This window comes from Neoarius graeffei, chromosome 11 (assembly GCF_027579695.1).
Source record: "Neoarius graeffei isolate fNeoGra1 chromosome 11, fNeoGra1.pri, whole genome shotgun sequence".
Taxonomy (NCBI): Eukaryota; Metazoa; Chordata; class Actinopteri; order Siluriformes; family Ariidae; genus Neoarius; species Neoarius graeffei.
The window spans coordinates 74,458,325-74,480,194 of NC_083579.1; the positions used below are offsets into that span (position 1 = coordinate 74,458,325).

Here is a 21,870-nt window from a genome sequence, read left to right on the forward strand (position 1 = left end):
ATTTTATACAAAACTTCTGACAATCATTTTTGTTTAGAATGTAAACAAACCGGTGAAATGACGGGCACAATTTGTGAAAAATGCGATAATAATTCTTGAAATTTTTTTTTTAAAAAGATGCGTTCTTGCCATCAAATACTTTCATCCCATATATATATATATATATATATATATATATATATATATATATATATATATATATGAGTGATTCCACACTTATGGGTACTGAAATGGGGACATGAACTTATTTTTAAAAATTCACCTAAAACCATTTCTTTTTTTACCATCAGGTCAGAAAACATGTAATCTTTAATGAATGATATGTTAAAAGATAACTTTAATTTTCTGAGATGTAATAAAAACGTATTTATATGCCAAAGTCAGAACGTAACAGAAGTGTTGTGGACATATATATTCTCAATTTTAACAATGTAGAATTACTTTTTGAAACATAGGAAGGTGATGTTTTAGCAAATATAATTAATAAACATGTGTAGTAGAATAAACATACACATTCTTTCAATAAGATTAACATGGTATATAGCTAGATCGTAATTAATTTGTAACAGACGCGAGATGGACAATCGTAACAGAAGTAATGGAACAGACATCATTTTGGAACTCATAGGCTTGACTTTGGCATATAAATATGTTTTTATTACATCTCAGAAAATTAAAGTTCTCTTTTAACATATCATTCATTAAAGATTACATGTTTTGTGACCTGATGGTAAAAAAAGAAATGGTTTTAGGTGAATTTTTAAAAATAAGTTCATGTCCCCATTTCAGTACCCATAAGCGTGGAATCACTTTATATATATATATATAAATAAAATTTTTGTATTTTTGGGGTTTTCTTTCTTCTTCTTTAGGGTAATTTTGGCAGTTGGCAAAACAGCTTAAAGGTGCATTACTGCCACCGACTGGGCTGAAGTGTGGAACAGGAAATACTTGGGGGGGGGCTGCGATATTCTTTTAGTTATTTCTGTTTCTTTTAAATACTTGACAATTTTGGGGGTTTTGTTTTCGAGTACAGTTTTTATTTCATCCTCGGTTGCTTCAGCAACACGCTCCGCCATTTTGTTTTTCTCTACTCACGGTATATGAGCTGATATCCTAGTAGTAGAGTAGCCAGTCAGATCACACAATTGCTCATATCCAGTGAATGTAGATGGAATAAAAGCAGTTATCCAGAGCTCTGATATTGGTATTGTATCAAAAATGGACCAGTAGGATTGATTTTGATTTTGTATACAGTTAACATAGTGATTTTGTCCCTTTGATAGTTTTAGCTGATATAATTTCCAGCTTTGCGTTTGGTTTACATGAAATATGCCATAAATATGGGGGTGTGGGGGATTTCATTTAAAAAAAAAACTCTCAGATTGATGCCAAAGTTGATATCATACCCCGTCTGTATGAATAAACATGGGTTATTTGAGAGAGCCGCAGTGAAGCAGCCATGTGAACAGTGTGATTTACTTTAATTAGCCTTACTAATGAGCACCGTCATTTCAGCTGCTCTGATTTAATGAGGGTTAAAAGAATTGTTTCATTCATGCTGTCACATTTCAGGATTTGTTTACGGAGCGAACAGTTGTAAGTGTGAGATTCTATGGAAGGCATCTGGCTTACGAGGCTGCCAAGACAGCCATGAGTACAAGAGAATTGAGAAGGAAAGGGCACAGTGTTTTAAACCTGTTTTGATTCTGTTGCTGGTAGTGTTGAAATCTTCTGGCAGCCACACGTCACTGACTGACTTCTTCTCAAATGAAGCTTTGGATTGTGAACGTTTTCGGACTGCTTTGGTTTCTTGATGTACAGGTTCGTGACGCGCTTCATCGAACTGGACGGCCTCACATGTCTGCTGAACTTCCTGAAGAGCATGGACTACGAGACATCAGAGAGCCGCATCCACACGTCCATCATCGGCTGCATCAAAGCGCTGATGAACAACTCTCAGGGCCGAGCGCACGTCCTGGCCCACCCGCAGAGCATCGACACCATATCCCAGAGCCTGCGCCAGGACAACATCAAGACCAAGGTGGCTGTGCTGGAGATCCTGGGTGCTCTCTGCCTGGTACCTGATGGCCACAAGAAAGTGCTGCAGGCGATGGCACACTATCAGAAGTATGCCGCTGAGAGGACACGATTCCAGGTACGATGATGTCTGGTTAGAGTTGAATAGAAGCAAATATTTAACTCCATTTCAGAAAGAAAGGAGTCTAGTGCATACTATTGTGAATAAAGGAGCGCCCAGCTAGCTGTATTATCGACCTAGTTGTACTACCTCAGTCTAGAGCAGGGGTCATCAGCTGACAGACTGTGGTCTGGATGTGGATCCAGCAAAGTATTTTTGCTGTTCGAACCAAGAAATCAACAAGTGTTGCCAGACAAAACTTGAAGATATCGTGAAAAAAATGGGTACCCTTTGGGTCCATGTGGCTACTGCTTATAAATAAAATTGTTTTCTGATCCCATGTCCATACAGTAAATATCTCGTCTCATTATCTGTAGCCGCTTTATCCTGTTCTACAGGGTCACAGGCAAGCTGGAGCCTATCCCAGCTGACTACGGGCGAAAGGCGGGGTACACCCTGGACAAGTCGCCAGGTCATCACAGGGCTGACACATAGACACAGACAACCATTCACATTCACACCTACGCTCAATTTAGAGTCACCAGTTAACCTAACCTGCATGTCTTTGGACTGTGGGGGAAACCGGAGCACCTGGAGGAAACCCACGCGGACACGGGGAGAACATGCAAACTCCACACAGAAAGGCCCTCGCCGGCCACGGGGCTCGAACCTCGACCTTCTTGCGGTGAGGCGACAGCGCTAACCACTACACCACCATGCTACCCCTACAGTAAACATAGCATATATATATTTACTCTATGAGGCAGTAGCCACAAAAATGAAGCGTAATCCAAAAATGAACAATTTAAAAAGCACAAAAGTAAAATATACCGTCTGTACTTTTTATATTATTCTACTCTTACAGTTTTCGAAACTGAAACCTCCGAACCGAGGCTGACATACACACGCTGTCGCCATGACCCAGACTCTTAGTTCCCAGAAATGGCCCGGCGCTAGAGCTCAGTGGAACGCACTTTCCCTCTGTAATAAGCATAAACATGTCTGAAAGCGATTTCTTTAGTCCAGTCCATTTATTTCGAATTGTGAACCGAATTATATACACTCGCCAGCCATTTTAATCGGAACATGCGTATGTGCGGTGCGCGATCGTTACACTCTTGAGGCCTCTGCATGCTCGTGCGACAAGGCTTTCGCAGATGGCTTTTCGCAGACAGTTGTAATTTATCGTTGAGCGGGGAGTAATAGGCGTGCGCGATGTTATTCACCGGCACAACGCAAGGGGGCGCGAAGTCGCTAGGAGTAGTTGGTGGGTGTGGTTAATGGAGTGTTTATCCTCTGGTTACTTATAATGACTAGAACTTTTTTTTTTTTTTTAAATATATAAGGACTAGAACTGGAGTCGTATAGATGTCCGTACTTCCTCACTTCCTCAATCAACCGCTCTTCATGCTGCTCCATCTTCGCTCGTGTTTTTAAAAATGCCGGTCGTGAAAACAAAACAAACCGGGAAAGTAGGGAAGCGGAAGTGCGTGTACAGCGGGTAGAGTGGACCAATCGGAGCCCTCTTGTCTGCGAGGCTTCTGCGGTGGTCACAATTTTTGGGAGGTGCGCGCAGAGCGTCTGCGAAGGTGGGGGGGCTACGCAGACACTGTCTGCGACACCGTCTGCGAGGACTGGGTTGTCAGCATAAATTGGCCTTTAGATTCTTACAGCACGATGACGTAGTGGCTAGCGCCTCTACTGTATATGAGGCAGTAGACACAACAAAAACGATTTTGACCTTTTTGGTGACCTTGACCGGATGACCCTCAAAATGTTGGAGGTTCTATTTGAGACCAATGCCCATCTATCCTGAAAGATTCATGAAGATTGATCCAGCCGTTTTCCCGTAATATCGTTTACAAAGAAAAACAGAGACCCGACCGAAAACAATACTTCGCCCCCTGGTGGATTCCGTCCCGGGCGAGGTAAAAATGCTGCAGTCGAACTGATCGACACCTGTAAAACTGGGCATAGTTCAGTGAGTCGAGAACCAGCTCGGCTTCCGTAGCAGATCTTCCACATCAACCTGATCATTAATGCTAGCTAAATGTTAGTTGCTCCTCTGGACCATTCGAATCAAGGCATTTAATGTTTTCTGAATACTGCTCAGTTTTTCCCTTAAGTTTACATTTTTGGGGGGTTTGTTTGTTTGTTTGGGGTTTTCTTTTTTTTTTTTTTTGAGGGGTGGGGTGCTAGGAGTCATTTGTCTTCACATTTATTTTAGAACATTTTCTACAATAGCACCTTGGTTTTTTTTTTTTAATATATATAAACAGAACAATTATTTTACTACTTTTTTTTTTTTAAACAATTGCACATTTCTTTGACAAATCTTTTAACAAGTGTTAAGAGATTATAATGGCATATGAACCATGTATAGTTCAAATTGATTTATAATTCTAATTAGAAAGTCGGAGAGCTTATTTCTTCTTTCTGTAATGTTTTCACTCATCTCTCCGCTGCCAGTCACTACTTTAGATTTATGTGTTGAGTGAAGAAGTACAGTAGTAGACTGATTGTGTGCTTGTTTGAAATGACGTAAAAAAAAAAAAAGGAATGTTTTATGGCTAGCTAACTTGAAGGGGTTAACTAAGGCCAAGTTTACATTAGACCGTATCTGTCTCGTTTTCTTCGCGGATGCACTGTCCGTTTACATTAAAACGCCGGGAAACGGGAATCCGCCAGCGTCCACGTATTCAATCCAGATCGTGTCTGATCCGGTGCTGTGTAAACATTGAGAATACGCGGATACGCTGTGCTGAGCTCTAGCTGGCGTCGTCATTGGACAACGTCACTGTGACATCCACCTTCCTGATTCGCTGGCGTTGGTCATGTGACGCGACTGCTGAAAAACGGCGCGGACTTCCGCCTTGTATCACCTTTCATTAAAGAGTATAAAAGTATGAAAATACTGCAAATACTGATGCAAATACTGCCCATTGTGTAGTTATGATTGTCTTTAGGCTTGCCATCCTTCCACTTGCAAGTGGTAAGTGACGCGCATGCCCGACATGCACTGGGATCACACACACAGCGGCTCAGTCCCGAATCACTGCTCGTGCGCTTCACTCGCGCGCTCTGTGAGCTGCGCAGGGCCGGAGTGCGCACCCTCCAGAGGGCACTCGCTGTTCAGGGCGGAGTGATTTGGAGCGCAGGATGCCTGCGGAGCCGAGCGTATCCGTGTATTGGCGTTGCTGTGTGCAGGCGAATCGTGTATTGGTGTTGCTGTGTGCATGTTAATCGTTTTAAAAACGTTAATCTGATGATCTGCTGATACGGTCTAATGTAAACCCCACCTTAGTGATATCATATTCCAACATGATCTCACTATGAATATTTGTAACAACGTTCGCTAACTTAATATAGAGTGTGTCTGAAGACATCACTCGCTTTTTTTTTTTTTGGCGGTGTAGTGGTTAGCACTGTCGCCTCACACCAAGAAGGTTCTGGGTTCAAGTCCAGTGGCTGACGGGGGCCTTTCTGTGTGGAGTTTGCATGTCCTCCCTGTGTCTGCGTGGGTTTCCTCCAGGTGCTCTGGTTTCCCTCACAGTCCAAAGACGTGGTTAGGTTAACATGGGGCAGCCTTGGGTTGAGGTTGGGCTGAAGTGCCCTTGAGTGCGGAACCTTACCTACAACTGCTCCCTGGGCGCTGTAGCATAGCTTCCCACTGCTCTGGGGGTGTGTGTGTGTTCACTGCTTCCGATGGGTTAAATGCAGAGGTTAAATTTCAGTGTACTCAAGTCTGCTTGACAAATAAACGTTTCTTGGCTTCTTAAAAAAAAAAGTCGTATGTCCTCCATCTTTTGCCGCTTGGGGGGTTCTGACATTGCTAACTATTGTTTATTGTTTGAATCGAATCCATTTTGAGCGCAAGAGAGGAGAGCAAAGCAGACTGGGAACCGGCAGCTTTCTGCATGGTCCTAGTGCCTGCATGTACTCCTGTTTTTGAGCAGGTGCTCTTTCCGTGTGGTCCTAGTGCCTGCAGTCCGTGGTTCCCCCCCGGACCTGTGTGTGTGTGTTGGGGGGGGGGGGTCCTGTTCGGGGGTCCCCCAGTATAATGGTAGAGGAAAACACTGCTACTGGTCTGGCAGTTTGATTAAATTCTAAGGCTGCTGAACTTGATCCACAACCTTGTACCACTGGTGTATTTTTAATGCTGTCGTTATTCGCCCTATTACTCTGGTGGTGCTGTCTTAGCATAGCACCGTTGGTCGATGATGAAGACCAACCATAGCAGCACCCCCCCCCCCCCCCCCCCCCCCCAGGAGGTTCCGCTGGGTTTTATATTGAGTACAAGTCCACAGGAATGCCACAAACTCTCAGACCCGTGACAATTCATAAGCCGTCTTCATTGAAAAGTGATTATACGAGACACAAACGTACATAGTTGAGTTTTTCCATATTATTTTCAATCTTTGTCTCTATAATGACAGTAAATTAGAAATTATTGATCGTTGTACAGTGTAACTTTGCTCATACTCGTACTGTACGTGTTTTAAAAAAAAAGGCATATTGTTAAGTTTAAATACCTGGACTAAAAAGAAGGCGAGTGTTAAAAAGCTAGGGTTTTTTTTTTCTTTTTGTTGTTTTTTTTTTTTTTTTTTTTTTAGAGCCATCTTGGCAGCTATATGGCCCTTTTCCACTACCCTTTTTCAGCTCGCTTCAGCCCGACACGGCTCGCGTTTCGACTATCTCAAAACAGCACGACTCAGCTCGCTTCAGCCCTGCTTAGCACCCAAAACTCGCATGGTTTTGGAGTGGGGCTGAAGCGAGCCAAACCGAGCTGAGTGAGGCTGGGGGCGTGAGCAGACACTCCCCTGTGCACTGATTGGTGAGGAGGAGTGTCCTCACATGCCCACACACGCCCCGCGAGCACGCTGGGATCTCTAAACACCGTAAACCCGGAAGAAGAATTATGGAGCCTTATGCGCCTCGCCTCATCTATACGCTCTTGCCAGTATCTGTTGGCGTTGTCGGTGACAACAAGCCACAGCACCAAGACCAGCAACACTAACGACTCCATGTCCTCCATGTTTATTGTTTACTCTCCGGGTTGTGAGACTACCGCTTAAAAGATCACTGATGTCACTGTTTGCGCCGCTTAACGACATCACGTGACGTCCACCCACTTTCACTAACTCCACCCAATGTGTCCACCCACTTCCAGCCAGCACGGTTCAGCGCGGTTGTAGTCGAAATGCAACTCCAACAGCCCCGCTCAGCTCGACTCAGCCCAACTCAGCACGGCACGACTCAGCCGCGTTTGTAGTGGAAAAGCAGCAATAGTGTATCAAAATATACTTTGTATGTCTCTGTAATTTTAACTGTGGCACATGCTGTGAAGACCAACTGCTACACACACTTCCAAAGGTCAGGTTTTATGAGCCTTAGCCCATGTTTACATTAGACCGTATCAGCGGATCATCAGATTAACGTTTTTAAAACGATTTGCGTGCACACAGCAATACTAATACACGGATACGCTCGGCTCCGCAGGCATCCTGCGCTCCAAATCACTCCGCCCTGAACAGCGAGTGCCCTCTGGAGGGTGCGCACTCCGGCCCTGCGCAGCTCACAGAGCGCGCGAGTGAAGCGCACGAGCAGTGATTCGGGACTGAGCCGCTGTGTGTGTGATCCCAGCGCATATCACTTACCACTTGTAAGTGGAAGGATGGCAAGCCTAAAGACAATCATAACTACACAATGGGCAGTATTTGCATCAGTATTTGCAGTATTTTCATACTTTTATACTCTTTAATGAAAGGTGATACAAGGCGGAAGTCCGCGCCGTTTTTCAGCAGTCGCGTCACATGACCAACGCCAGCGAATCAGGAAGGTGGATGTCACAGTGACGTTGTCCAATGAGACGCCAGCTAGAGCTCAGCACAGTGTATCCGCGTATTCTCAATGTTTACACAGCACCGGAGCTGACACGATCTGGATTGAATACGTGGACGCTGGCGGATTCCCGTTTCCAGGCAGTTTAATGTAAACGGACAGTGCATCCGCGAAGAAAACGAGACAGATACGGTCTAATGTAAACGTAGCCTTAAATGTATATAGAGCCATTTGTCATCACTGTCTGTTCTTGTGTTTTTGTCATACTTTGGGACAAGTAATGTGAGACTTTAGTGGGTAACATGGCTCTGTGCCGGTGGCCTGTTGACGCTTCTGGAGAGTATGTCGATTTTAACATGAAAGATTTTTTTTTTAAACATAATAAATGTCTAGCTGTTGAAACGCAAGTAGATAAAGGTAAATATAAATGTTTTCTTCTCTGTTTTATATTAACCTTGGTTTAAATAATTAATTTGGAAAATGTTAATATGGATTACAGAAACTTCCAGATAGTAACTCTGACTTAGCTTGGTGCCATGTGATTACTGCCTGGTGAGCACAAAGACCGCTGAAATACGTCTTTGCCTATGGATGAAAAACTTCATGATCTTTTCAAACAAATTAAAAAAATAAAACACAAGCTATCAAACTTAATATGGGCCAAAAGGTGCAGTATATTTTGGAACTGGAACAACGTGGTGTAAATCTGACTAAAACATGGACCAATAGGATTTTTTTATGAATGGATTCAGTTGCAATGTTTATTTCATTTCAAGTAATAAATATCCATTGATGTGTTTTTTGCTTTTATTTATTAGAGGAAATAAATATATAACAGTCATTTCACGAAATCGAGTCGTACGCTGATGACTGACGAGGTGCGTAGTGCCGAGTTGACTATAAGCCATGTACGATAAGATTGAGTGAAATAACTTTTATTCTATCCACATTCACTGGATTTTGAGAAACGGAGCATTTTTTTTTTTTTTTTTAGTTTTTGCAAATTCGATAAATTAAAACTATACAAAATGTTCGACAAAATAATTTCCGCTTGGAATGTAAACAAACTGGCGAAATGACAGGAGCAATTTGTGAAAAATGCTACAATAATAATTCCTGAAAAATTAAAAGGGACATTCTAGCCATCAAATACTTTCATTCCATATTTTGTAGCTTTTTTTTTTTTTTGGCGTTTTCTTGTTCTTTAGGGTTTTTTGGCAGTTGGCAAATCAACTTAAAAGTGCATTACTGCCACCAACTGGGCTGGAGTGTGGAACAGGAGCTATTCGTGTGGGGGGGACCTATATTCTTTTTAGCTATTTTGCATTTTTTTTTTTTTTTTAAATACTTCAACAATTTTTGGGGTTTTATTTTCAAGTGGACTTTTATTTCATCCTCGGTTGGTTCAGCAACACGCTCCACCATTTTGTTTTTCTCTACTCATGGTACACGAGCTGATATCCTAGTAGTAGAGTAGCCAATCGGAGCACACGATTGTTCATATCCAGTGAAAATGGGTTATAATAAAAGCCGTTATCCAGAGCGCTGATATTGATATTGTGTCAAAAGTGGAACAGTAGGATTGATTGGTGTACAGTTAACATAGTGATTTTATCCCTTTGGCAGTTTTAACAGACAACCTCCAGTTTTGTGTTTGGTTTTCAGGAAAGATGCCATAAATATGGGGGTGAGGGGATTTCATTAACCAAAAAAAAAACCCCACACACACTCAGATTGATGCCAAATTTGAGGAGATACTGGCGGGACCTATATTCTTTTAGCTATTTCTGTTTTAAAAAAAACAAAATACTTTAACAATTTTTGGGGGTTTTGTTTTCGAGTCGAGTTTTTATTTCGTTCTCGGTTGGTTCAGCAACACGCTCTGCCATTTAGTTTTTCTCTACTCACGGTATATGAGCTGATATCCTAGTAGTAGAGTAGCCAATCAGAGCGTGCGGTTGCTCATATCCAGTGAATGTGGATAGAATAAATACATATTTTCCATCATAACTTAGTTTTAAAACTTGGGTTGCAATGTTTAAGCTGTTGAATAAAACGCACACCAGGATGAGCTTCAGTGGCTGGAATCCCGTATTCAGACTCTATTACTGCCTTCCAGACTCTTCTACATGAGCTGGACCGGAGCACAGGTCGCTACAGGGACGAGGTAAACCTGAAGACTGCCATCATGTCCTTCATCAATGCTGTGCTAAATGCAGGACCTGGAGAGGTCAGTTGATCAATAAACCATCAATAGATAAAGGTTTTAATATATGAATAGATCTTTTTGCCCAATCGTGCCATTGTTTGTCAGAACAGTACTGAAGGGCTTGCTTTGCTTTTGTGCACAGGACAACCTTGAGTTTCGTCTTCATCTAAGGTACGAATTCTTAATGTTGGGGATCCAGCCAGTCATCGACAAGCTTCGAGGTCACGAGAACGCAACTCTCGACAGGTCGGAGCCCCTTTTTTTAAAATTTTTTTATTTATTTTTTAAGATAAGCATCAATTGCCACCAAGCCATTGAGAGAAACAATTCAATTCACTGCCCATTTTCTCCGTTTCAGACATTTGGACTTTTTCGAGATGGTGCGGAATGAAGATGACAGTGAACTGGCAAAACGCTTCGACATCGTAAGTCTCATTAGGCAGTTCACACAAAACTGACAGGCTGAACATGTGTAATAGCAATAAAAGTTGAATTCATTCTGATTTTCATTGAAATTTTGCTCTAATTGGGGAACTGAATGGCGGGTTTCCTTCCAGACGCATGTGGACACGAAGAGCGCTGGCCAGATGTTTGAGCTGATTAAGAAGAAGCTGAGCCACACGGATGCCTATCCTCATCTTCTATCTATTCTCCAGCACTGCCTGCAGATGCCATGTGAGTGCTCATCAAATAAAGCAGGCTTGTTTCTCGAGCAGCCCAGGACTAACGAGTCGTTTGTAGTAGTCAGTCACCCAGAACTTGTCGGACTGAACGTGATATTTTTTCTGAATTGAATGCAGATTTATTTATTGGCAGTTAAACAACACAATAACAGTTGCCTGTTCCTTTATTTTTATCAATCAAATCCAGATTCTGTGAATGTCCAATTTGAGAACGTCTTCCAATGCAACATGTACCCGTTCTGTTCCTCTGCTAATCCAGCGTTGTGCTTCGTGTATTTGCTTGTTGAAACGTGTTAGGCTCTTATATTTTATGATGCAGTAATACTTGTTTGTAGTGAACAATACAAACTCTGAGACAAAGTTTAGGGTACTTTGAGGGTACTTTAGGGCAAGTTATTCCACCGAGATGTGTACACTTAATGTCTAAATTAAAAATTGTAATTCCCAAGAACAGTGAACTCATCTCATGTCATTATCTCTAGCCGCTTTATCCTGTTCTACAGGGTCACAGGCGAGCTGGAGTCTATCCCAGCTGACTACGGGCGAAAGGCGGGGTACACCCTGGACAAGTCGCCAGGTCATCACAGGGCTGACACATAGACACAGACAGCCATTCACACTCACATTCACACCTACGCTCAATTTAGAGTCACCAGTTAACCTAACCTGCATGTCTTTGGACTGTGGGGGAAACCGGAGCACCCGGAGGAAACCCACGCGGACACGGGGAGAACATGCAAACTCCACACAGAAAGGCCCTCGCCGGCCCCGGGGCTCGAACCCGGACCTTCTTGCTGTGAGGCGACAGCGCTAACCACTACACCACCGTGCCACCCCAACAGTGAACTCACAAAACAAATTGTTTGTAAATGACACGCACTGTGATTTACAGTGTCTTGCAAAAGTATTCATCCCCCTTTGTGTTTTGTCCTGTTTTGCCACATAAGCTGGAATTAAAATGGATTTTTGGAGGGTTGGCACCATTTGATTTATACAACATGCCGACCACTTTAAAGGCACACATTGTTTTATTGTGACACAAACAATAATTAAGATAAAAACAGAAATCTGGAGTGTGCATAGGTATTCACCCCCTTTCATATGAAACCCCTAAATAAGAGCTGGTCCAACTGATTCACTTCATAACTCGCATAATTAGTTGATTAAGATCCACCTGTGTGCAATCAAAGTGTCACATGATGTCTGTATAAATCAGCCTGTTCTGGAAGGACCCTGACTCTGCAACACGACTAAGCAAGCAACATGAAAACCAAGGAGCCTCCAAACAGGTCAGAGACAAAGTTGTGGAGAAGTATAGATCAGGGTTGGGTTATAAAAAATATCCCAGACTTTGAATATCCCACGGAGCTCCATTAAATCCATTCTAGCAAAATGGACAGATTATGGCACCAATACAAACCTGACAAGAGAAGGCCCCGCCCACCAAAACTCATAGACCGGGCAAGGAGGGCATTAATCAGAGATGCAACAAAGACACCAACGATAACACTGAAGGAGCTGCGAAGATCCACAGTGGAGATGGGAGTATCTGTCCATAGGGCCACTTTAAGCCATATACTGCACAGAGTGGGCGGGGCTTTATGGAAGAGTGGCCAGAAAAAAATCATTGCTTAAGAAAACACATTTGTAGTTTACCCAACGCATGTGGCAGACTCCCCAGACACATGGAAGAAGATTCTCTGGTCAAATGTGACTAAAATTGATCTTTTTGGCCATCATGGGAAATGCCATGTGTGGTGCAAACCCAACACCCTGAGAACACCATCCCTACAGTGAAGCATGGTGGTGGCAGCATCATGCTGTGGGGTTATTTTTCATCTGCAGGGACAGTTTGAGTCAGCCAGAGGTTTGAGACTGGAACAAAGGTTCACGTTCCAGCAGGACAATGACCCTGAACATACTGCTGAAGCTACACTGGAGTGGTTTAAAGGGAAACATTTAAATGTCTTGGAATGGCCTAATCAAAGCCCAGACCTCAATCCAATTGAGAATCTGTGGCATAACTTGAAGATTGCTGTGCACCAACGCAACCCATCTAACTTGAAGGAGTTGGAGCAGTTTTGCCTTGAGGAATGGGCAAAAATCCCAGTGGCTAGATGTGCTAAGCTAATAGAGACATACCCCAAGAGACTTACAGCTGGAATTGCAGCAAAAGGTGGCTCTAAAAACCATTGACTTTGGAGTGTGAATACCTATGCATGCTCCAGGTTTTTGTTTTTTTGGGTTTTTTTCCATCTTATTGTTTGTCACAATTAAAAAAAAAAAAATCTATTTGCACCTTTTAAAGTGGTCGGCATGTTGTGTAAATCAAATGGTGCTAACCCTCCAAAAATCCATTTTAATTCCAGCTTGTAATGCGACAAAACAGACCAAACACCAAGGGGGATGAATACTTTTGTGAGACACTGTACTCCATAACAATCCTACACTGCGAAAATTATAAATTAAAAACCGGGGAAAAAAATTATTGCTTTTAAAAAATTTTTTGGTTGGTTGATAATTCTGCATATTTTAAGCAGTTATTTCAAGAAAGAAGAAAAAAACTGTATTGGCCAAAAGTATGTGGACACTTCACCACCATACCCATACCGTGTGAGAACATCCCATTCCAAATTTGTTCCCCCTCCCCTTTCCTGCGATAACCACGCCCGCTCTTTCGGACAGGCCTTCCACTAGATTTTGGAAAGTGGCTGCGGTGTTCCTGTTCAGTGGGGCTGAGGTCAGGGTTTTGTGCAGGCCACTGGAGTTCTTCCACACCAACCTTGGCAAACCATGTCTTCATGAGATTCGCTTTGTGCACAGGGGCAGCATTGTCCTACTGGAACAAGTTTGAGCATCTTGGCTCCAGTGACGAGAACTCCTAACGTTACAGCATGCAAAGCCATCCTAGACAACTTTATGCTTCCAGCTTTGTTGCAACAGTTTGGGGAAGAACCAAATAATGGTGTGTTGGTGAGGTGTCCACAAACTTTTCGACATGTAGTGGATCTACCAGTAGAATAAAGTTTTTAAAAATGGGTTTCATAATCTAATATTTGCTTTTATCATAATCTGATCATGAAAAATATTAAATAAGTTGGATGTGCAAATTAAGAAAAAAAAAAAAAAAACATGTATTAAGCATCTCGGGGATTTCTGCTTGTATTTCAGTTTTAGTTGGATGACGTAAAGCCAAAAAGATGGTGCCCAAGTGGTATCAAAGAGATGCCTTGACTGGCTGCCATGATGATTAGAGCAACATGAGTTATTTATGGGTTTTTGTGAACGCATATGAGGTGGTGATATTTTCCTACAAGTGTCTTCAGCTGTCACAGAATGCTATGGCTTCGTGTATCTCGGAGGAAGGATGTATCTTCATCCTCGTTCATGGCGATCATGCAGTACAGCTAGTAGGCAAGAATTAATGATGACAACAGAACAAAATGGGCCAAAACACCAACAAAATGTATCTACAGTACAGCGTCTTAGTGAGTGAGTAATGTTTCTCCATTGTATCTGCTGGCCCTTGCCGTATTAAACGCCAGTATTTCTGTATCGTAGATAAACGTGGAGCGGGCAGTGTACAGCAGTGGCAGCTTCTAGACCGAATACTTCAACAGATTGTTCTGCAGGATGATAAAGGGGAAGACCCAGACGTTTCTCCTTTGGACAATTTCAACGTCAAGAACATAATTAGAATGTAAGTGCTGCATGTTTTGTGACTTTCACCTTTTTTTGGGGGGGGGATGATGGAGTCAGGAGTTCACCTTCAGCTCCAGTGCAGATCCGAGCGCAGCCTGGCAGTGCCAACTGCTGCAGGATCAGAAGGTTCCAGCTCAACTGAAGAGCATGACAATGAGGAAAATGGCACTAGGTCATCTGATGGTTGACATATAGGGGGACAGAGACAGACGGACAGACAGAGAGACAGGCAGCCAGGCGGACAGAAAGGGAGAGAGACAGGCGGACAGAAAGGGAGAGAGACAGGCGGACAGAAAGGGAGAGAGACAGGCGGACAGAAAGGGAGAGAGACAGGCGGACAGAAAGGGAGAGAGACAGGCGGACAGAAAGGGAGAGAGACAGGCGGACAGAAAGGGAGAGAGACAGGCGGACAGAAAGGGAGAGAGACAGGCGGACAGAAAGGGAGAGAGACAGGCGGACAGAAAGGGGGAGCGAGAGACAGGCGGACAGAAAGGGGGAGCGAGAGACAGGCGGACAGAAAGGGGGAGCGAGAGACAGGCGGACAGAAAGGGGGAGCGAGGGACAGGCGGACAGAAAGGGGGAGCGAGGGACAGGCGGACAGAAAGGGGGAGCGAGGGACAGGCGGACAGAAAGGGGGAGCGAGGGACAGGCGGACAGAAAGGGGGAGCGAGGGACAGGCGGACAGAAAGGGGGAGCGAGGGACAGGCGGACAGAAAGGGGGAGCGAGGGACAGGCGGACAGAAAGGGGGAGCGAGGGACAGGCGGACAGAAAGGGGGAGCGAGGGACAGGCGGACAGAAAGGGGGAGCGAGGGACAGGCGGACAGAAAGGGGGAGCGAGGGACAGGCGGACAGAAAGGGGGAGCGAGGGACAGGCGGACAGAAAGGGGGAGCGAGGGACAGGCGGACAGAAAGGGGGAGCGAGGGACAGGCGGACAGAAAGGGGGAGCGAGGGACAGGCGGACAGAAAGGGGGAGCGAGGGACAGGCGGACAGAAAGGGGGAGCGAGGGACAGGCGGACAGAAAGGGGGAGCGAGGGACAGGCGGACAGAAAGGGGGAGCGAGGGACAGGCGGACAGAAAGGGGGAGCGAGGGACAGGCGGACAGAAAGGGGGAGCGAGGGACAGGCGGACAGAAAGGGGGAGCGAGGGACAGGCGGACAGAAAGGGGGAGCGAGGGACAGGCGGACAGAAAGGGGGAGCGAGGGACAGGCGGACAGAAAGGGGGAGCGAGGGACAGGCGGACAGAAAGGGGGAGCGAGGGACAGGCGGACAGAAAGGGGGAGCGAGGGACAGGCGGACAGAAAGGGGGAGCGAGGGACAGGCGGACAGAAAGGGGGAGCGAGGGACAGGCGGACAGAAAGGGGGAGCGAGGGACAGGCGGACAGAAAGGGGGAGCGAGGGACAGGCGGACAGAAAGGGGGAGCGAGGGACAGGCGGACAGAAAGGGGGAGCGAGGGACAGACTGAAACAAGGAGAGACTGGGAGAGAGGGACAGACAGAGGGAGACACTGAGAAAGAGAGGGAGGGACAGAGGGAAAGATGGATGGATAGAGAGAGAGAGAGAGCATTTTTGTAATGCACACTGATTTCCTCTAAAGCCTTTTAGAGTATACTGTTGAAGAATTGAGGATGATGTGAGTAACAACATTGTAGTATAGGCCTGAAATCTATAACTTGAATTTAATTAACACACACACACACACACACACACACACACACACCAACCTTTATTGAGAGCAATAGAAACACTCCAAAAAAAAACCTGATTCTACAATTTTAAGTAAAGCTAGTGTGTATAGATCACCAATCAGCAGTTCACCAGTCAGCATTAATTAATAACACCAACCAAAATAAATCGGGTACTTTTTCTCCCTCTCTCTGCGATTATACGCGTCTTTCACCTCATTTTGTTTGTCTTGGCTTTTTTCTGAAGTATCTCCGTCTTCTCTCCCAGTCTCATTTTCCCTCCTATCTGTTAAATTATAGTAGATCCCATTTCCTTCCTCTGTCCAGATTTTGCATTGTCATTATTTTCCACTTCTTTCTGTCCATCTTCCTATCATCCCTCTTTTACTTGTCTTTGCCCTTTTCAGTCGCTGTGTATTCAGGCCAAATAGCCAGCGTTCACACACTTCCATTCTCCATCATCATTAGCAAAGGCAAGCCAAAGTCTGTGATTAATGTGTTTAGTCTCCAGCGCGAAGGCGAGATTGGAAAACGCTTTAGAAGAGAAGCTCGCCTGTGCATTCGGCTCTCTGCCAGCTCCTACTGGACTGTGTTTATCTAATTTTTACACTATAGTGCAGTTCTTTCCAGTACAAACATTAACAACACCAAACCTATTCACTAAAATGGCACCATAAAGCCCAGAAGGATCTTCTGCTTTCACTAATAGGCATGTTTTTTTTTTTTTAGCAGCAAAAATAGAGAATGTTTTTGTTTTTTTACTTGGTGTTGGCTGGAAGCTTTTCATTTTGCCCTTTTGTGTTTAACAGTTTGTTCAGTTTTTGAAGGGTAGAAGTTGTTTCAAATAAATAGCAGTTCAGCGCGAAATCAGTAGCGTCAATGTTAGCATGTTAGGAAAGAAACAACGCTATTTAAAAAAATAATAATTTACGAACATTGAGCGTTATTGTTTTCTTTTTTCTATACCCGCGTACTTCCAGAAGTTGATTGTAATTCTCTTGTTTCACTTTCTTTGTGTTCTCCTCAGCTACGGAAAGCAGCGCTCTTCCAGGTGTTTCATTTTAAGCTTTTTTTTTTTTCCCCCCCTCCAGAAGGTCTCATAACCCTAATCTTATGTTGAACTAAAACCTTCTGTCGAGATACATAACTATTTAATGACTCTTACATACAAAAGTCAACACCCAGTGTTGATACTTCATGATAAATGTGTGAGAACCTGTTAGTCATTAAATGGCTATGGACATTTTTATTAAATATGTATTTTAAACTCAACCTAACTGTGTCTGTTCATGTAATAATGGGCTTAAATGGAAATAACTCCATGTTTGATACAATTCAGCCTATAAAATATCCTTGACCTTGTACATTAAAGGAGAACTGAAGTCATTTTTGAACTTGCTTCATTTCTTAATTAACGTGTTATTCAATTACGTTTTCGGTTTTAGTCACCTTATATCGTGACTCGTATTGGCAACTAATTGCAATTAAATATTATACTTATCGGCCTATTCGGTTTTTAGCCGTGTTGAGTTTAGTTCGTTTGGTCCACGGCAGGCGTCGCTTATCCGCGCGATCTTCACGAGACTTGTGCAAGACTTCGAAACGTGAAGTGTCAGCCAGGTGTCAGCGCCGCCATTTTGAAAACTGTTTTCCAAATGAAGTATTGCACAAAAACGAGTTTAAATGACGATTACTGCCTACTTTTTTCAAACTTTCCTGATTATCAAAACAAACAAAGCTTCTGGCTTGATTACGTCAGCATTCGAAAGAGGGCGCGTGCGTCTTTTGACAACGTTGGCAGATGTTGGTCGCTTGGATTTCCGCTGTACGTTTTACTTCCGTCCTACGATGTCTCGCACAGGTCTCAACGAATCTCGTTTACAGCCATTGCTTTGACATATGTGACCCCTCACCGAATCCAGGGACGCATGTCGGCTGAAACGAATCCGAGATAATTGCAAAAGAAGCATTTTTTTCGAAATTTGTGATTTTTGTTTTTTCCATCATGTGCAAGTTGAGATCTTGAAGAATGCAATCAGTATTTCAGATAATAGATCGTTTTGTTGGAAAAGCATACATTTTTTGTTGCAAATTGTCTCGTTTTTGTCAGGACTGTAGCCTGCTGGGGGGTGTGGGTAAATTACCATATGGGCCATTCACATGATGATTTAAGTCTTTTTTTTTTTTTTTTCGCGAATCAGCTGTATGATACGAGCTGAGCTCGTGGCTACTTAAGCTGCATACAGGCGTGTGATTTCACTATGGAATGAGTTACTAAACAGAGCGCAGAGGAGCTGAAAACCGCGAAGCAAACAGACACACGGTATTTACATCGGAGATAACCATTTCTAGCAAAAAAAAAACGCAACCTCGTTTTCCAGATTGAATGGAATACTTGAATGATCGGATGATACACGGACCGTTCTAGGATTACATTCCATCGGAGGCATTGGTGTGTGCAAGGCGCCGTTTCTCTTTCTGATGGGGTGAGTTTATTAATCTAAGGCTGTGTGGTTATTTTTGCATGTAACGGAGAGTGTTGTGGTTTGGTTAAGCCTAGGTCACAACCGGACGTACGATTTTTTTGGCCGTGTGATTTTTGGCGTTTCCCAAATCGCTGCGGTTTTTTTTTTTTTTTTTTCGTGGAAAAAGACGCGCGTTGGCCGTAAGTTTGTCTTGCAACCTGAAAAAAACGTAAGCGCCCGTAGAGTTTGTTTGACATGACAAAGAACCTCTGCGGCCGGTCTGCGGCTCGAAAATCAGCACGTCACGCACGCGCTCTCGTGCGTTTCATGCGCGCTCTCCGTGCGTTTCTTGCGTTTTTTGCATGTAGACCGGCCGTAGGAGCGCGTACTGTATGGCCGGCTGTGACCGAGGCTTTACATGAAACTAGTGTTGTGTTAGTTGTGTCATAATCGTGCTATCTTTCTTTCTTACGGTGTGAGTAATTTTTCAACCACAAAACGTTAAAGTATACTTTAGGACTTATTTTTGCACTTCATAATTGTGTTGGGCATACTTTGCATGGAAGGAAAATTGACGTGGTGATCTTTGTTTACATGAAAGTAGCATCGTGCTAGCTAGTAGGGGGTAGGGCTTTCCTTAATGTCATGCAAATGAGCACCATTATGTGCCCGCCCTACACCCAGAGTAGCTGAGATGGAAAACTTTGAGGGCGATTTTCTCCCTTTTCTGTTTTAAGAAGTATACACTTTCAAAAGGCCACACATTCTTCAAATATTGTCAGATCTCCACATGGAAGGCATCATTGGAAAGCTTAGAAACTGTACTTTCTGAATCTGTCAATAACTCAAAATGCCCCCGGGCAGACGTGTGTCCCTGGATTCCATGATCTGCCACATATGGACTGATATATTACAGAGCATATTTCAAACACTCATAACTCGCTATAGCAGCGACAAAATATCGATCAAAAATGCATTCCGATATTTAATAAAATGAGAAATATAATTTTGATGATAAAAAAATTTGCCTTCAGTTCTCCTTTAACAGTTGCCTTTACAGTACACAACAATAACACAATTGAGTTTTGAGTTCATTAATTAATGATGGTGAAGGTAAGTGAAGTAAAGAACCGAGAAAAAAAATTCTACTGAAATATGTGGAGTTTGAGCAGAACAGGCTGATTTTTATTTATTTATTTTTTTCTTTCTTCTTCTTCTCTCTTTGCTGGCAGGCTCGTTAATGAAAACGAGGTGAAACAGTGGCGGGATCAGGCCGAGAAATTCAGGAAAGGTAACAGAGTACACAAAGACGACACGGCCTTTATATCAGTCACTGTGTTTACATGCACGAGATATTCCAGTTTTTTGCCCTTATTTGGAAAACGACAATATTCCTACCATGCTGTTTACATGACTATTGAAAATGAATATTCCGCTAATATTCCTGTTTTACATAAGATGAGATAATATAAAACATTATTAATCCCAAGGGAAATTCTTGTGCCAGAAGTCACTCCATAACAATGCGGTACAAGTTAAAATACAACAGCACAAGCTGGAGGGAAGGGGAAGGGGGTGGGGGGGGCGCGTAATAAAAAACTGTGCAAGAAATAAATACTGAATCACACTTCTAGTATAAAGTTTTTGAATACTCTACTCTATATTCAGTTTTTTTTCATTAAACTTCCTTTTGACAAAACAGAAAATATAAGTAATAAAGAACGGGTAAATTAGGAAAAGCGTGTAACCTTTTACTGACTTTGAGTAGTATATTAAATTACAGGCATTTAGCAGACGCTCTTACCCAGAGCAACATACAACATACCCAGAGCAGCCTGGGGATCACTTGGAGGTTAGTTGCCTCGCTCAAGGGCACTTCCTGCTGGTTCAGGGAATCGAACTGGCAACCTTTTGGTCCCAAAGCTGCTTTTCTAACCTTTTAGACCATGGCTTCCCATAGTTGTACCAGTTCTAGTAGTAATAGTCGTCACCTGTAGTGCGCACATAGTGTACACCAAGTTGCCATTTTATTAAATACACCTAGCTTGTACCAACCCAGTCTGTCCATTTTAGTATCACTGGTGGTTCCGTTCTATTAATGGATGACATGGATGCACCTAATAAATCAACCAACGTGTGTATTTTTTGCCTTACAATCCATTTTGTTTATGAATTTTTTTTTTTAATACGACTGTGAACACACTTGCATTCATTTAGAATCAGATTGAATCTGATGACAACTTGTCTCTTTATAATAACTTCTTCTTTATACCACATCGTTGCTGAATTCTCAAATCTGTTTGGTCAGAGGGTAAACCATTTTCTATACCAGCTGCTCTGTCTGTAATTCACTTCACAGGTTTATATGAACGTGTTTCTATAGTAACAGCTAACACAAGGACTTGTGTTTAGACCCTGCACATAAATGGGTCTAAAAAAAAAAAAAAAAATCAGGTGAAAGTTGATGATTTGATTCTGGTGAACTTTTCCGTCAGGAGTTTATTTAACATATTTGAAAAGAGTGTCCTGTGTCAGTCTTGTAACAGTTAGAGGTAAAGCTGTAACTTGTAAAGATTCTGGCATGGGAAATTCTTTACGACAGAGGACTTCGTTGCTTTTTAGTAACTTCGAAAGGCCCAAACGGGGATTATGTCGTGGTGATTTCCATCCATCCGTCCGTCCCGGTAAGGGTGCTCGCCTTCTGAAATCAACTCCTGTCACAATTTTTGGAGGAATTTCACAAAACTTGGCAGGATTCTTTGTTTTATGTCGGTAATACGCAGATTGCAATTTCGTTAAATTCAGTCACATTTTACCAGAGTTACAGCTCTTGATTAAAAAAAATTATACTTTGACAATTTCGTGAGTGTGTTTTCCTTCTGAAGTCAACTCCTCTCACTATTGTTGGAGGAATTTCATGAAACTTGGCAAGAGGCTTTGTTATATGACCATTATACGCATATTGAAATTTCGTTTAATTTGGGCAAATTTTACCAGAGTTACAGCCCTTGATAATTAACAGACTTTGGCAATTTCATCAAAGTGTGCTTGCTTTCTGAAATCAACTCTCAATTGTTGGACGAATTTCTCGAAGCTTGGTAAAAGGCATTGTTATATGACGGTAATACGCAGATTGCGATTTAA

The 21,870-nt window shown here is 43.1% G+C and overlaps 1 protein-coding gene across 3 annotated transcripts in view; it reads left to right on the top strand.

Moving 5' to 3' along the window:
* Window positions 1–21,870, top strand: part of daam2 (dishevelled associated activator of morphogenesis 2) — a 300,252-nt gene that overhangs the window by 204,495 nt on the left and 73,887 nt on the right. For all 3 annotated transcript variants that reach the window (XM_060934710.1, XM_060934712.1, XM_060934711.1), the window contains exons 6-12: window positions 1,825–2,158; window positions 10,101–10,211; window positions 10,333–10,436; window positions 10,549–10,615; window positions 10,748–10,865; window positions 14,435–14,573; window positions 19,959–20,017. In XM_060934710.1, the coding sequence (XP_060790693.1) occupies window positions 1,825–2,158; window positions 10,101–10,211; window positions 10,333–10,436; window positions 10,549–10,615; window positions 10,748–10,865; window positions 14,435–14,573; window positions 19,959–20,017 (932 nt within the window). The remainder of the gene's footprint in view (window positions 1–1,824; window positions 2,159–10,100; window positions 10,212–10,332; window positions 10,437–10,548; window positions 10,616–10,747; window positions 10,866–14,434; window positions 14,574–19,958; window positions 20,018–21,870) is intronic.